General features: G+C 44.8%; 1 protein-coding gene across 1 annotated transcript in view; it reads left to right on the forward strand.

The window, feature by feature from the left end:
* The window catches only part of LOC146869659 (long-chain fatty acid transport protein 2-like), a 327,567-nt gene that overhangs the window by 224,327 nt on the left and 88,940 nt on the right, over nt 1-14,300 (forward strand). The window contains exon 7 of the mRNA XM_085609559.1: nt 7,466-7,664. Within this exon, the coding sequence (XP_085465685.1) occupies nt 7,466-7,664 (199 nt within the window). The remainder of the gene's footprint in view (nt 1-7,465; nt 7,665-14,300) is intronic.

The raw sequence follows: 14,300 nt of genomic DNA on the forward strand, positions 1-14,300 counted from the left end.
AATCACCTGTCACAAGGTTTAGATCAAGAAGAAGAGCAATAGGGTCACTCAGCTGTTCCACCTGGATATGATGAAGCCACTTCTATAAATTGAGACTGAATATGTGCTAGGTGTCAGAGGATTTATTATAGGGAGCTTTAGTGGTGGGATCTGCAGTTTATTAGACTGTTTGCTGACTCACCCGCAAAGGTCACATCACAAGTATAAATGAACCTTTACATAGATTCATTAATATAGATGAAGGAAATTCCTGAGACGGATTGGCATATCGAGAAAGATATATTGGAAAATAATTGAACACAAATCAATTCATCAATACATGCCTTACTCAGCTCCATTCTCTGTAGTAGGCACTATTTTTACATATATCAATTATATTACAACCCCACAAGACTGCATATCTGCTTTAGTGGATATTTTAGTCTCTTTTACTGAGCTAGGTGACTGGAAGCACATTCTGTGGTATTGCAGTGAACGTAAATATTACAGTAAAATTACTTTTTCAGAAATTAGCAAAATATGCAGCCGGACCATTCCTCCTTTTTCCTGCATTTTTTTGCTGGGCCAACCACTCAATCTGCTTTCTTAAAAGATGCTACTGCAGTCCATCCTATAAATGATTTATTTTTATGTGAATCAATATGATTTTTACCTCTATTAAATTGCTATGTTTTAATTGTTTATTAAATTTGCATGTTCCCATTATCTCAAAAAAAAGAGAGAGAAATATTCTCTGATGAAGTCCCTAGGCTATGCAAAGTTCCTCTAATACAAGCCCGGTCTTACCAAGTTCTCAATTACTGGCCAAGAGCGGTGGTCTCCAACCTCCTCTATAGTGAAAGCTACTGCTGCTCAAGGAAAGTCCTACTAAATTACATAGTGACCACATGTTAGACGTTGGGTTGTTGGCTGACGACGGTGTGAGCCCTGGTCAAGCACCAGTCACAATTCCTGACATGGTGAACTACAAAAAGTCACATAATTAAACTGTGCTTAACACTGGGTAGCTTGACAAAAATCAACAGTCGGGCTTAATTTAGAGGCAATTTGTAAAGTATGTATGCAGCACACAAACAATAATAAAGAGAAAACACAACACAAAAAAATGCCCACATCAATTTAGAAAAATATAGTGATATTTTAATAAAATTATTTAACACCAAAATTACAAAAATCCAAGCGGTAGAACTGGAGTTTTGTATTTTTAAAGTTTTTAGTAAAACCTAGCACCTAAAAGATCAGAGCGCCAACCGCGGTCATCTAGTTGCGCGAGACCTGGTCAGAGTCGAAAAACATGCCGACTGGGGTGGAGCAGCTGTCTGATAGAAGAAGTGGATTGGGCCTGGGCGGCGCTTACCTTTTTGACTTAGACTAAATTTTGAAGAACGTGTTCTGATAAGCTAAAGTTCAGCTGGTTAAGGCTGAAGGTGGTGTCCGGGGGAGGAGGCTCATCGTCTGGGAGCTTTGGGTTGAAGCAACAGTGAAGATTTCTACATTTAGACTTAGAGCCTAATTACAAATTTGGCGATACGGGAGAGGGGCGGCACGCCACCTCCCTGCTCTCGCACCACCAAACTCGACTGCCGGCCGCACACCAGAATATCAGTTATCTCATTTTCTGGGGGGTGGTCCTTTGGTAGTTCCCACGGTGGTGCCTTTAAAAAATGCACCGCAATGGGAACGCCAAAGCAAGTTCCGGCACAGCATGGACTGTTCAGTCCATGCCGTACAGGAACTGGGCATGCATGCAGACCAGGGGGGCACACCATTTGCCTCCCTGCATGCATCCTCATGGCCTGAGGCACCAGATGGCCCTGTAGGGCCACCTTAATTTCCTCACCACCGTATATGTTCTACTTTTTAAATACATTGCATCCTGCCCTCTGAACTGTCCAGGGCCTACCCTAGTGGTGACTTATGTGTATTCCAAAGGAAGTTTTGGCCTGGCAAACGGTTTATTTTGCCAGGTTGAAATGGCAGTTTAAGCTGTACACACAGGCATCAATGGCAGGCCCGGGACATGTTTTAACCCCTTCCATGCTCATGACGGAACGGTTCCGGCATGAGCATCGGTTGAGCTGTGCTCATGATGGAACCGTTCCGTCATGGCCCCGCCCGCGCTCGAACCCTTCAGCACCGCGGGGGAATCCGCGCAGCGCTGAAGGGGTTAAAGTGGGTGGCACAATAAGTGCTGCAGGCCCACTAGTAGTATTTCATTTACTGGCCGTGGGTATATGGTATACCACACTATAAGGGACTTATAAGCACATTAAATATTCCAATCAGGTAGAAGCCAATTAAACCATGTTTAGGAGAGTGAGCTCAGGCCCCTCAGCCCTGACCAGCTGCGGTCTTAAGGCCAACAAAGAGGAATTTCAGCAACAAAAATAGAAATAAGTGGGCAAAACGTTTGGAGGAAGACCACCTTATGGCTGACCAGTCAAACACCACACATTACACTATCAATACCCTAAGCAAGATTATCAGTAGTGACCATCCAAGCAATTCAGGTGAGATTACCAGCAGAAACAGCAGGAAAAAATGTATTAGTATTAAATGCCTGTGCGTGACTAATGAAATAACAGCCAAAGAATCACATGCCTTATGGTGCAAAGGACAAAACTACAACAGTCGGTCTCCACAACTCTGCTTGAATTATCATTCAACTATCAACTTTAAATGTGTTTGGAATTGCAACCTTTTGTCTTCGTCAACATATCAGTTTCTGAAAATACACATTTCTTTCTATCAAATACCACTTTGCATTTCTGACAAAATCAATTGTCCAGATGAAAACAATTGTCTATAAAAACATAATTTTTGCCTTCAAAATACCAGTCTTAAGTTTTAGGGAATACACCGTCCTCAAACATCAGCTTATAATTTTTTTGATGGCTTATATGTACAAATACCTTGCATGGGCAGAATCTGCTTCAAATGCCCAGGTGTTACAATCGTAGGCCACATATTCTCACCATAACACCAAGAATGCCTGGTATATGCCAATAAAGCCCACCTTAATACCATGGCCACTATTGTGCCACGGCTGAACTCTATGATGGGTAAGATGGTCAGCATTTATCAGGCATTCCCATTACTATGTGAGGGTTGTACACCAATAGGCCATGGATGCCTATAAGTAGGCCAGTCATGTTTTTATGACCAAGAATGCCAAAAATAGCCAAGAATGCACATTATTATACCATTAGCACCACTATGACTTGAACGAGCATAAATGTGTCAGAAATGATCCCCTTATAATTGGCTCTATTTTATACTTTTGGTGGTCCTTGACACCAGAATTTGATTTCAGGCAGGGACATAGTTAATTAGAGAGTGAAACAATGTCACAAACGCACACACGTAAACGTACCCACATGCATACACACACACACACAGGAGGGGCTCTTAGTTGTCTCAACTCTGGATCCACACCTTGCCCTTCTCAGCTCTTGGAACGATCATGCAGCCAAGTAACACATTTTCACTCTGGCCCTGTAGACCCAGACTTTGATGGATCAGCGCTGTTCACTGCTCAGGCTACAGGGGGCGCTCTTCTATCATGGCCCATTTCTCATACACCTTGTGCTACTGATAGAGCAGCACCTACAAATGCCCACACTCCTTGTGACCTAGTTAGGTTGAAAGTGGAGACACACGGTAATGCTACAAACCCCAGAAGATGGTACAGTGTTTTTAGGTCGAGCCTACAGCAGCGCATGCGCTGTTGCTCGACTTTTGTAAGTGGGATTTAAAAGTGCTTCCCACCGGCATTTGCTGGCCTAATGCTTGCATTCATGCTCGCGTGAACGTGCAATTACTTTCACTTTGGGAGCTGTGCGCGCGCACCACTCGCGTGTTTACCGGCTGGCGCGCGCCTCCGCCTCTCTCTCCCGCTGCAGCCTCCATCTTTGCATTCCCCGCGACCAATGCTTGTTGTTTATTGTGGCCCGTAGAACTGTCTATAAATCAATCCTTTTAGGCATTTGAATTTAATGTTTTAGAGGATGGTCAACATGTATTTGTCTGAGGTCAGATGTATTTTAGGATTCCTGTCTCAAGGCTCTGAATTCCAGCTGGTGGGCCTGTTTAAAGTTAGGCCTCTTCACCAATATATTTATTTAGGACAGAAAGGCGAGATCTGAAATAATAATTATGCCTACATCTTTAACTTTTTTTTACTGAGGTTGTCCTTGAGACTCGTCCACACCGGCTAGATTCACCTTTGGTGGTTTCAACTACCATATTCTCTGTTTTAGCCTTCCTAGGAAGTGGCTATTATTCCTGGTTTACAAACATATATAAAAAAAGCTTGTTGTATTCCTTAACTTACATGCAGACTCAAAATTTCTCTGCCTCTGAGCGCTCTTTGAATACAAGTGACCGCCATATCTCAAATCTGATGAAAATGGCACTTTCATTTCTAAGACCTGCTATACTATACTGATTGGTGTAAAAACATTTGCTATTGTTCACTCATTCAACAGCGGAACTAGAGTTTTTGACTGGCCAATGTCAGGTGGGCTGAGCTGTATTCAAGGCTTTGGTGATGGTGGCCTGCTGGTTTGGGGCTGCTCCTTGCTGGTAGAGAGCTGCTTCACTCTGGGTGTTTTCTTTTCTCCTTATTAGCATCTCTAAACGGGTCGCGTTTTCCAAAGCTGAATTTTGCAGGACACCTTTTGTGTGCAGCTCCTTCCTTCCATTTGCCTTGTAAACAAACACCAGACCCTCACAGATCCGTTTCACAGCCTCGAGTTCACAGTGTGCAGGGCCGCAAGACGCTCAGCCTGGAGTCCACACCTAGTAGTACGTCACATCTGTGTGATGCTCGATAGCATGTTGTAGTGAATGAAAGTGCTGTTTTTTTACTGGGGCATTTATATAAATATAGATACTTGCACAATCACGCAACAAGACATCTGGGGGCAGATTTATGATGTCTGGCGCATCTCTGCTAATCAGCAGAGATGCGCCAGAAGAGTTGCGACGCATCTGCCCACCCGTGCGACACCATTGATGCGCCGCATTTACAATGCGGCGCACCGAGGCACTCGGATGGGCAGATGCGTGACGCATCTCCTGCCGCAAAGGCGGCGCATTGCTGGAGTTGTGTCGCAAGTGCGACGCAGCTCCAGCAAGGCTTGGGGGTGCCCTATCCCTTACATGCTGCGTCAATCCTTACGCCTGCTTCAAGCAGGCGCAGGGTTTTGACGCAGCATGGGCCTTAAAAGTGACTGAGTGAAATCTTGTAGATTTCACTCAGCCACTTTTAGGAGGCGTTCCTGCACTGGAACGCACCCCCCCTGCTCCAGGACGCCTACATGTGGCGCAGGGCTTTACAACGTGACGCATCTGCCAGATGCGTCACGTTGTAAATACCCCGCAGCATGGCGCAGGATTTGCGCCGCCGCTGCATCACAAAAGCGACGCAACGGCGGCGTAAATGAGGTGCAAGGGGCTCATAAATCTGCCCCCTGCTGTGGTTTTATAACGAGTGCAGGGTTCTTTCATCCCTTGCAGCAGTGCTACCTGACGGTCCATGGCTGGAGATAAATACTAACCCAAGGCGTTTCAACCAACAGTTCGAAATCCTGACACGCTATGTTTATTGTTCATCTTGCAAAATAGATTGCACCAAAGATGTCCAATAGCGCAAAGCTCATCCCTTGTCCTCTGAGGCCACAAACATGTCAGATTGTCAGAATTTCCATACTGCATATATATGTAACCAATTTGCACACAATTATTACAATTTACATAAAAATGGCTCATTAGCATATTTATGGTTATCCTGAAAACCTGGTTTATTTGTGGCCCTTGAGACAAAAAGCAAGTACAACTACCCTGCAAGCTGTGTTAAATCACCCTGGGGCATATTTACAAGTTGGCGATAAAAAATTATCGCCGCTCTTGCGGCCGTTTTCAGCCGAAAAGCTGGGTTTCCAGCGATAATCTCACGTTAGGCAGTTAGCGTGAGGATTATTATCGCTGAGGAGATAAGCGTTGCTAATAGCACGCCATCTCAGCGATAAAAATCCACGTTACCTGCCGATAATTATCCTCACGCTAAGAGTGCTGAGCGATAATTATCGCCGGTTGTTGCTGATATGCTGCTCTGTGAGCAGCAGTGCTCCACGGCTAGCCCATAAAATGTCAGCAAAATATGTTTATAATTATCTCTAAACAGTTTGCAGCAATTTGAACGCCAGAAAGCATGTGGATATTCTGATATCAAATACACATTTAATAAGAAAAAAAACAGGCTAACATGCTACCGCAAGATATAAAGCAAAGGAGACTGTTTAAAAGAAGCTTCTTTAAGATTGCATCCTCAGAGGTGCAAGTCACATCATTAAAAACAAGCATTTGCAATGCAACAGGTCTCACATTTACGCGAGTTTGAGCTATCGGCATTGTAAATGACAATGCCTTTTATTTATGTTTTGATTTTTGAAGCATAACTGAAACACATTGTCATTTACAATGCCAATAGCTCAAACTCACGTAAATGCGAGACCTATTGCATTGCAAATGCTTGTTTTTATTTCTATCCTGAGGTCGTGTTATTGGTTTTGGCTGGCTGTCATTCTAAGGGCATTGAGATGGCTAGTCCTGCATTCTTCTGACTCTCTAAATGAATTCCTAGGCTAGACTACATCTCTGAGAGGTACTACAAGGTTGCTGGGGAGCTACCAGTAGCTCCCAACCTACTATTAGGAGACCCCTGGCCTAGACCAATCTTTTGCAGTTTCTTGCTTTCATCACCCTATGCACTCGCCTATTTTTCTCTTGTGAGTGTTGACTGGTAGCTTACATGCATCTAATATTGTAGGGCATTCCTGGCTTCGATTTTTCTCACAAGCACTCTGAAACTCTGTTTTTCCCTGGTAATTTGCAAGTATTTTGTTTGTGTGCGTGTATTTTGCTTCGCTTTTTCTTGCAGGTGATTAAAAAATATGTTCGCAACAGTCAAGGTACTAATTTTTCGTGCAATAATATGAGGACTTGACATACCTATTCTGTAATTTACACACGAATTCTGCACACTTGGTGAGTTTAAGAAATGTGCAATTTAGCACACTCTGCTTGGTGTATGAACACGATCCGCACCTTTCCACTGTGGTCCTGTGAGGTTAAAATTAATCAAGCATTAAGAATTTGATTGTACTTATCATTAGAAATAAATTAGCAAATGCCGGATTGCATTCAAATTCTTCATTTTGTAATTTATGCCCTTCAATCTGATAAATTGAAAAACAATGGGATGCAGTGGTACTAAGTGGAATTCCACTCCTTTAAACGAGTCGCCCTGGGCCTTTGCATTTACCGCTGTGTTTGCTCTCCTCGGAATACTGGGGGCTTTAGAAAGAGCCACGTCAGCAGAATGCCTGTCACAGGCTGCATAGAAACGTCTCCCCTCGTTGGACTCTCTCAGCTCTTCCGTTGGATTCGTCCCTTTCTGCAGGTGAGCCAGGCCTCCTTGTGGTGAAAATAACGAAGAGTTCCGAGTTCTTCGGCTACGCGGGAGACAGGCGCCTGTCGGAGGGGAAGATTCTGAGGGACGTCTTCTGCAAGGGAGACCGCTACTTCAACAGCGGAGACCTGCTGAGGTTTGATGACGAGGGCTTCATTTACTTCCAAGACCGAGTCGGGGACACATTCCGGTGAGAGATCATGTTTTATTCACAGCTCATGTTTTCATTTGACAGAAAACAGATTCAATGCAGCAGAATGAACACTAACAGACCTTTTCTCCACACAAACAGACAAGACACAACCCGGGCATCACGCTATTGGAGGGGCAGATGTACAGACAGTAAACAAGCAGTGGTTTCCGTAGCATCCGCACCATATGGAAATAGAGGAAGTATCAGATTAGTGGACAAAAACCTTAACACTAACAGAGCGCTTCCAAAAATGTTGACTAGCTATTTTCTAATGCAATGACTTCCGGTTGGCTTAGCCAGAGTTGTGACTTGTAGTGTTACTTTGCATCCTTTCCTTTAGTCACCTGTTCCCTGCTGCTCAGCCAGCATGAATGTGATGCGAGTGGAATGTTGGAATGCTTGATGGGGCAGTGGAATGCAGTGACGTAACGAAACGTGAGGGGGGCCCCCTGCAGGGTGCAAGGACGGCCCCCTCTCAGCTCAATCTGGAGCTCTCCAACCAAAGTGTGGTGCTGAGGGGGCCCCCTGGAGGTTGGGGGCCCTCCTGACCGCGGGAGATGCGGGGGCCTGTGTTACGCCCCTGGTGGAATGCTGGAGTGCCTCGTGTGATGGACAGAGATACAGTTATCTGTTACTTACTTACCATCTTAACAACCTGCAACTAATCCTAATAAATCTTCTACTTATAACCTACCCAATGGCTACCTGGACTTTTGGATTGCAACAATTAGCCAGCCTTCATGTTGCTACCAGTCCAATACAATGTTCCTGCTAAGACATAAAATATAGTTTGTCGGCCAATCTCCAGATTCTGAGCATAATTTCCTAGCAAACACTGTTGCTCTAGGGACAAAGCTGCAGAACCGAGTTTGATAATAACACTGTGAGAATCCCTAACATTAAACACCTCTTGCAGAAATTATGACTAACATATCAGATGTAGAAAATGTTGGTTCCAGGCACACATTGCATCGTGATCAATACTGGACATCTGTTTTTCAGCTGCTGGAATACCGGCCATTGGCTGTAACTGACCCGCAGCCATTGGAATGTTCCATTTACTTTAGGCAAGAGGCTCTTTAGCCAGTTACACTTTCTAACTGCATCATGTGTTGTTGCTTAATGGCCCAGTAGCTGGTGGATGCTCTATGGCTTCTCATTTTAATGCAGGAAGACAACGCGCCTCTTATGGGATCTGATCTATCTCATTACATCCATAGAGACTACATTAAAAGTATCTTCTTGTGTCAGGGATTTCAAATCTATCCTGCCTTGTCCACATCAATACCACAGTTGTGGTTCTCATCTGTAATTTTAGGCGTTGGGTGTGCAGATCACCATTCTCAGGCCTCTCACAATATAACACTTCTATTTAAGCTTGACCATCATATGTCCATGCAGCCGCTTTGAGAGTGCTGGCCAGGCCAGTGGAAAATCCTCTGAGGGTGAATGCTCATCTCAGAGTAAGTTTGAGTCATTCCGCTGATCTCTCTTTTGATATTGGTCTTGTTTTTTTTGTAAGTTAGTTAGAAACGTGGGGCTTATTTTTAAGTCCGTTGCGCCACTTTCGCGTCATTTTTATCATGGGAAAAGTGACGTAGGGGTGGCGCAAGGGGGTTGTAAAATTAGCCCCTGAGTTGCTAGCAGTCTGACTTCTAGTGGTGCTTTGTGTCCACAATTATTTTGCCCTGTCCATTTTCTTTCACTAGAAGACTTAGAACTTCCCATTTTGAGAGGTCTATATTACAGATGTACTCCTAAATTAAATCAACCGAATGATTATCTAAAAAACTAAACAGAACGATTCCGGTTCGTTTGTGTCAGTCCCTGTAAACTATTGAGCAGGCCAACTCCCTCTCTTCTTGCCTGCGGGGCAGGACCCCGTTTCTATATGTCTCTAATTTGATGCTGTCCCGTATTTTTCGAGAACAGGAAAGGCGGGCCCACACTCTTAGACAACAGAGGTTAAGTCAATCTTATACATTAGTACAGTGGTACCTGGATATTCCCATGCATAACCACCAAACAAAAGGTTAGCCTGTAAAAGCGGTTCATAATATGTAACTATCCATGAATAATTAGCAAGTGCCTTCAACTCTGCATTAAGCATACTATTCCAGCAAGCAACAGAGAACCAGAAACACTGACCACTCCAGTTATTTTAAAGTTTAACTCCACAAACTGTCAGCCTCCGACTTTCTTTTTTTAAAATTTTTTGGCAGAATTTTATATAGCACGAACTTGACCCGAATCCAATCAGGTATCAGAGCGCTTTACATAGCACCAGTTACGTTACATGAGGACACACATTCATTTTTTTGTTTTTGTTTTGTTAGGCACGGGGAGATTAAGTGATTTGCCGAGAATCACTGGATGTTTAGCATCGTTACCGAGACTCGAACCCAGCTCCCCAGGTCCGAGGTCGAGCGCCCTAACCGTTAGGCCAACTCCTCTTCATGGGGAGTACCCTGTGATCGTGCACCCGAAGCTCAAGTGAGTCTCAGCGACGCTGTGTGCATGTGCCCTGTGACAGCCTGAGATCTTTGTAGCATCAGTGGCCCGGACCGGCAGCCCCGGAGGAGCTGAGCCGCCGGCCTGAGCCTGTCGTTGCCAGAGCGGGACCTCGAACCAACCTCGTCGAGGGAGGGCTCAAGTCCTACTGCCCGGAATTCACAAAGATTACACCGGAGGCACAAGTCGCTGGAAGAGGAGAGGAGAGCGAGGTCGCACCCCCCAGGTAACATGTGTCAATGCCTGGGGCGGGGTGCGGGCTCGGACGGAGATGTCCTCGACCTCTCCCATTCCTGCAGTGCTAGCCTCTGCTTCGGCTCATATCGCGGCCCATACTTGCCAAAGGAGTGGCAGTACCGGGGCCGGAGTGCGTATCTGCGCTTTTTGTTTACATGATACCCGTGTGGGGCAACTGTTGACAGAGACTGACTGCGAGTCAGTACGAGTGGCGGAGGGACCGCTTAGGGCACCGTGATCGGTTCTGGAGTGTATTGCGCATTGCATTATTTCTGCATAACAAACTACCTGATTGTCGTAATACGCATTGCATTATTTCTGCATAATGAACTACCTGATTATCGTAATATGCATTGCATTATTTCTGCATAACGAACTACCTGATTAGTGTATTACACTTTGCATTATTTCTGCATAAGGAAGTACCTGATTGTCTTATTACACATTGCATTATTTCTGCATAACAAACTACCTGATGGTTGTGTTACGCATTGCATTAATTTTACATTGCAAAGTGCCTGATTCTAGCAAAACGAACTGCATTGCATTGTATTAGGACTGCAGTGGAACATTTAGAATTGCTCATTAATATCGCCAGTACTTACAAGGGGCTGGCTGGCCTAACAACCGGCCAGGAGGAATATTACAAATAAGCATATGTTGGATTTATTATGTGTGGTCTTATCATATATATATTTTTTATATAAATTTACACTCGTTTTTTATTAAACTCGTGTGAAGTCCATTTGTTGTGTCATCATTGGGTTGCTTTGATTGTGGTTTCAAATACTTTACACATTTGCCTTGAAGATAAGCCTGGCTGCTCGTGCCAAGCTACCAAGGGGGTGAGCGGGGGCTATCTCAGAAGGTGTCCTTGCTTTCCGTGACGTGGAAGCAAGGGGCCCTATTTGGCCTAAGGTACCTGACTCAGCCAACCAGGGATCCCGGCTCTAACATTCCTCCCAATTTTTCCTACTGGGTTTTTCACTTTTGACTACCCAGTTTTTGTACTTTTAACGTGATTGAGCCTCCCTAACTGAGTCTCGCTCACCATAAATTCTGTGGAAATGGATCACTGCTGCGCAGCTAGGGCAAGAGGGTATTTGCTGGTTACAAGTGAACTCTTGAGCACAAGTATGTTCAGACTGTGTGTGTGAGGCTACTATCATGCGGGCCCCAGTACCTGCCCACAGGTAGCCTATTGCAAAAGGGATCCTTCAAGGATTGGTGCTAACCTGATATATTGACTCTGTTGGAAGCACAACAAATTGTAACTCAGTAAAAGGCTAGAAAATTGTCCTATGTGTACCCAATGAATGGGGTGGTAAGAATATTGTTTACATCAAAATGTCAAGGAAAATAATACACACAGATCTGGCAAGGAAGCAACCAAATCAAGCCCCCTGACAAAAGTGTTGTTTAGAAACCAGGAGATCCGAGGCAAATACTCCTGGTGGCTAGGGCACACCACCAGAGTCCCAAACCGAGCCTATAGGGCAAAAGCAAAACGAAGGACAAATCCGATTCCCGCGGAGCAACTGGACAGAAAACGAAGACAGTGGTCTTTGCATTAAAATTTAAAAATACCCGGGGACGGTCAAGCCCAGGGGGTCAGTGCAGCCTCCCTCTGTAGAGCCTTCCTCTGGCAAGGGACTCCATCCCATGGGACCCAATGCAAACAACTACTGTCCTGGGGGACCCTTTCTTCCTCGGTAAGTAAAGAGCAAGATGTTAGCATTGCTGTACATCTGGATGTCAGTGTGCCTCCCCGTCTCCTAGTGCCTGTGTCTTGGGGGAGCAGGGATTACACTGCCGACACCTTCCCACCTGCTCTAACCACAGGCGGGAGACAGAAATGTGGAGCCAGTTCCCAAACACTGCACCAGAAACGTGGGGCACTTGTCGGAAGCCTGCGGGGCAATGCGGTTCGCCATCCTCCTCCCACCCCGCAGCCTCCAACAGAATCCTTGGTTGTGCATGCCAGTACCTATGGACCAATATGGCTGGAGGCCACATAACAGCATATAAAGAGCATTCTCACCCATTGTAACCCCCCTTATCCTCTGTGCACTCCCAGGATGATGGAGCACCCTATCAGCTCCTTTGAGGGGCACAAACATTTGCATGATGCTCTTTGTGGTGCCAAGGAGGGACATGGGCACTCTCAACGTTGTTCTCACATATTTGAGGACTGGCAGAAGGGCAAAAGTCCCCCAGAAATGTTTTTTGGAAACTTTCCCTAAGTCTTCCAGGGGAATGAATCCCTAACCCGGGTAGACGCTTTCCATTGTTGCAAGCAGTCCTGGAGCTAGACATTTTGCTCATAAGTTCTGGAGGGGACTCCTGTTGGTTGGCCTTAAAGCTACAGTGGCAGCATAATAAATAAGACTTTGCGACATTTTTGTCATAATTCTTTATTCACAATGCTGATGATTGACAAAGTACAATTTTATATTACCATGAATAGCACAGAGCATTGGAACAGTCCCCATTGATTTTAATGGTGGATTTTAACATGTTCTCTGCTTTACTAAAGTGGTGGTTCCCTTACAAAGCCCGAAGGCCTGATTTATTTATATTGCAACCCTCTCATATTGTGATATTGCATCTAGAGTGAGAGTGGGGGGTATTGTGGCTATAGGATCCATGATCCACTAGGGGTGTAACGTGTTACAGGGGTTTCTCAAAATGTGTTTACATTTACCTAATTGTACATTTAATGTGTAGTATATATTTGTGTGTGTGATAAAAGTATTTTATGAGAATAAGCACTGACTAAACAATGACTTATTGAGTGTTGTTGCGTATCAATCAGCGGGGATACTCGTCTACACCACCTCCCCTGAGTAGACCTTGGACTGCTCTGCTTGCTACCCTGATATAGTCACATGCTACAATGAGGTACTTGGTTACCAGTAAAGATAGAGTTTCAGACGTATTACTTGTGAAGGATTCACATTAATCACAACTAATAACCCAATTTCTGGCAGGATATGATCATAACGTCTTGCACCCAACCTTGGAGACGATACGGGAGCCATTCCTCTACCTCCTATCTCTCTCAGGCCGCACTAGATCAAGGGCCCAAACTCCTTAAATCGCTCACTGCCCCAGGGGGGAAGGTAGATTGGGATAAAATAAGAAGAGAGACTTGCAGTACTGATTCTGCTCAGCGGCTGTGCAACACTGTGTCACAGGATTTGGCACTCCCGAGACCCTTGGTGTCGGTGAGGTAGATATGCACTGGACCAGGATCTCTGGTTTTGTGAAGATGCAATACACTGGAAATAGCAAGAGGAGGCAGATATCATCAGTGAACTAACAAACCTCATTATACAATGACCATACTTTTGACTTCACTAACATACACTTACAGGCTTCATTCGGAAACACTGAATGAAAGCAGAATAACCAAATTCACAGATTGGAGTTTCTGGCACTCACAAGCATTAACCCCTTCAGTGCCACGCCCTTTCCCCCTCCTGTGCCGGGCTTTGCATTAGTGGGTGGGGTTCATGACGAGATAGTCTCGTCATGGGCACAGCGCAACCGTGCTCCATGACGAGACTATCTCGTCATGGGTACTGAAGAGGTTAACTCAAAACACAGATTGGAGTTTCTGGCACTCCCAAGGATCAACTCGAAATACAGATTTCTGTATTAAACATATAAATATATCAACCATTATTATGTGCTTTCTCTTTTCACAACTGTTCATCAGAGAAACATTGGCATAGTGTTTTTAGTTCCTGTGCTATTACAGTTTAAGCACCAAGTTCGCAATAAGTGTCCGGAGCGTAAAAACACATGAAGTGCTGGATGAAATCACAGGGATGGCCTGAAGATAATGTCTAAATTCTTGAAAGCGCTGATCACTCAGTCTTG

The sequence above is a fragment of the Triturus cristatus genome, chromosome 1_1 (genome assembly GCF_964204655.1).
Source record: "Triturus cristatus chromosome 1_1, aTriCri1.1, whole genome shotgun sequence".
NCBI classification, from domain to species: Eukaryota; Metazoa; Chordata; class Amphibia; order Caudata; family Salamandridae; genus Triturus; species Triturus cristatus.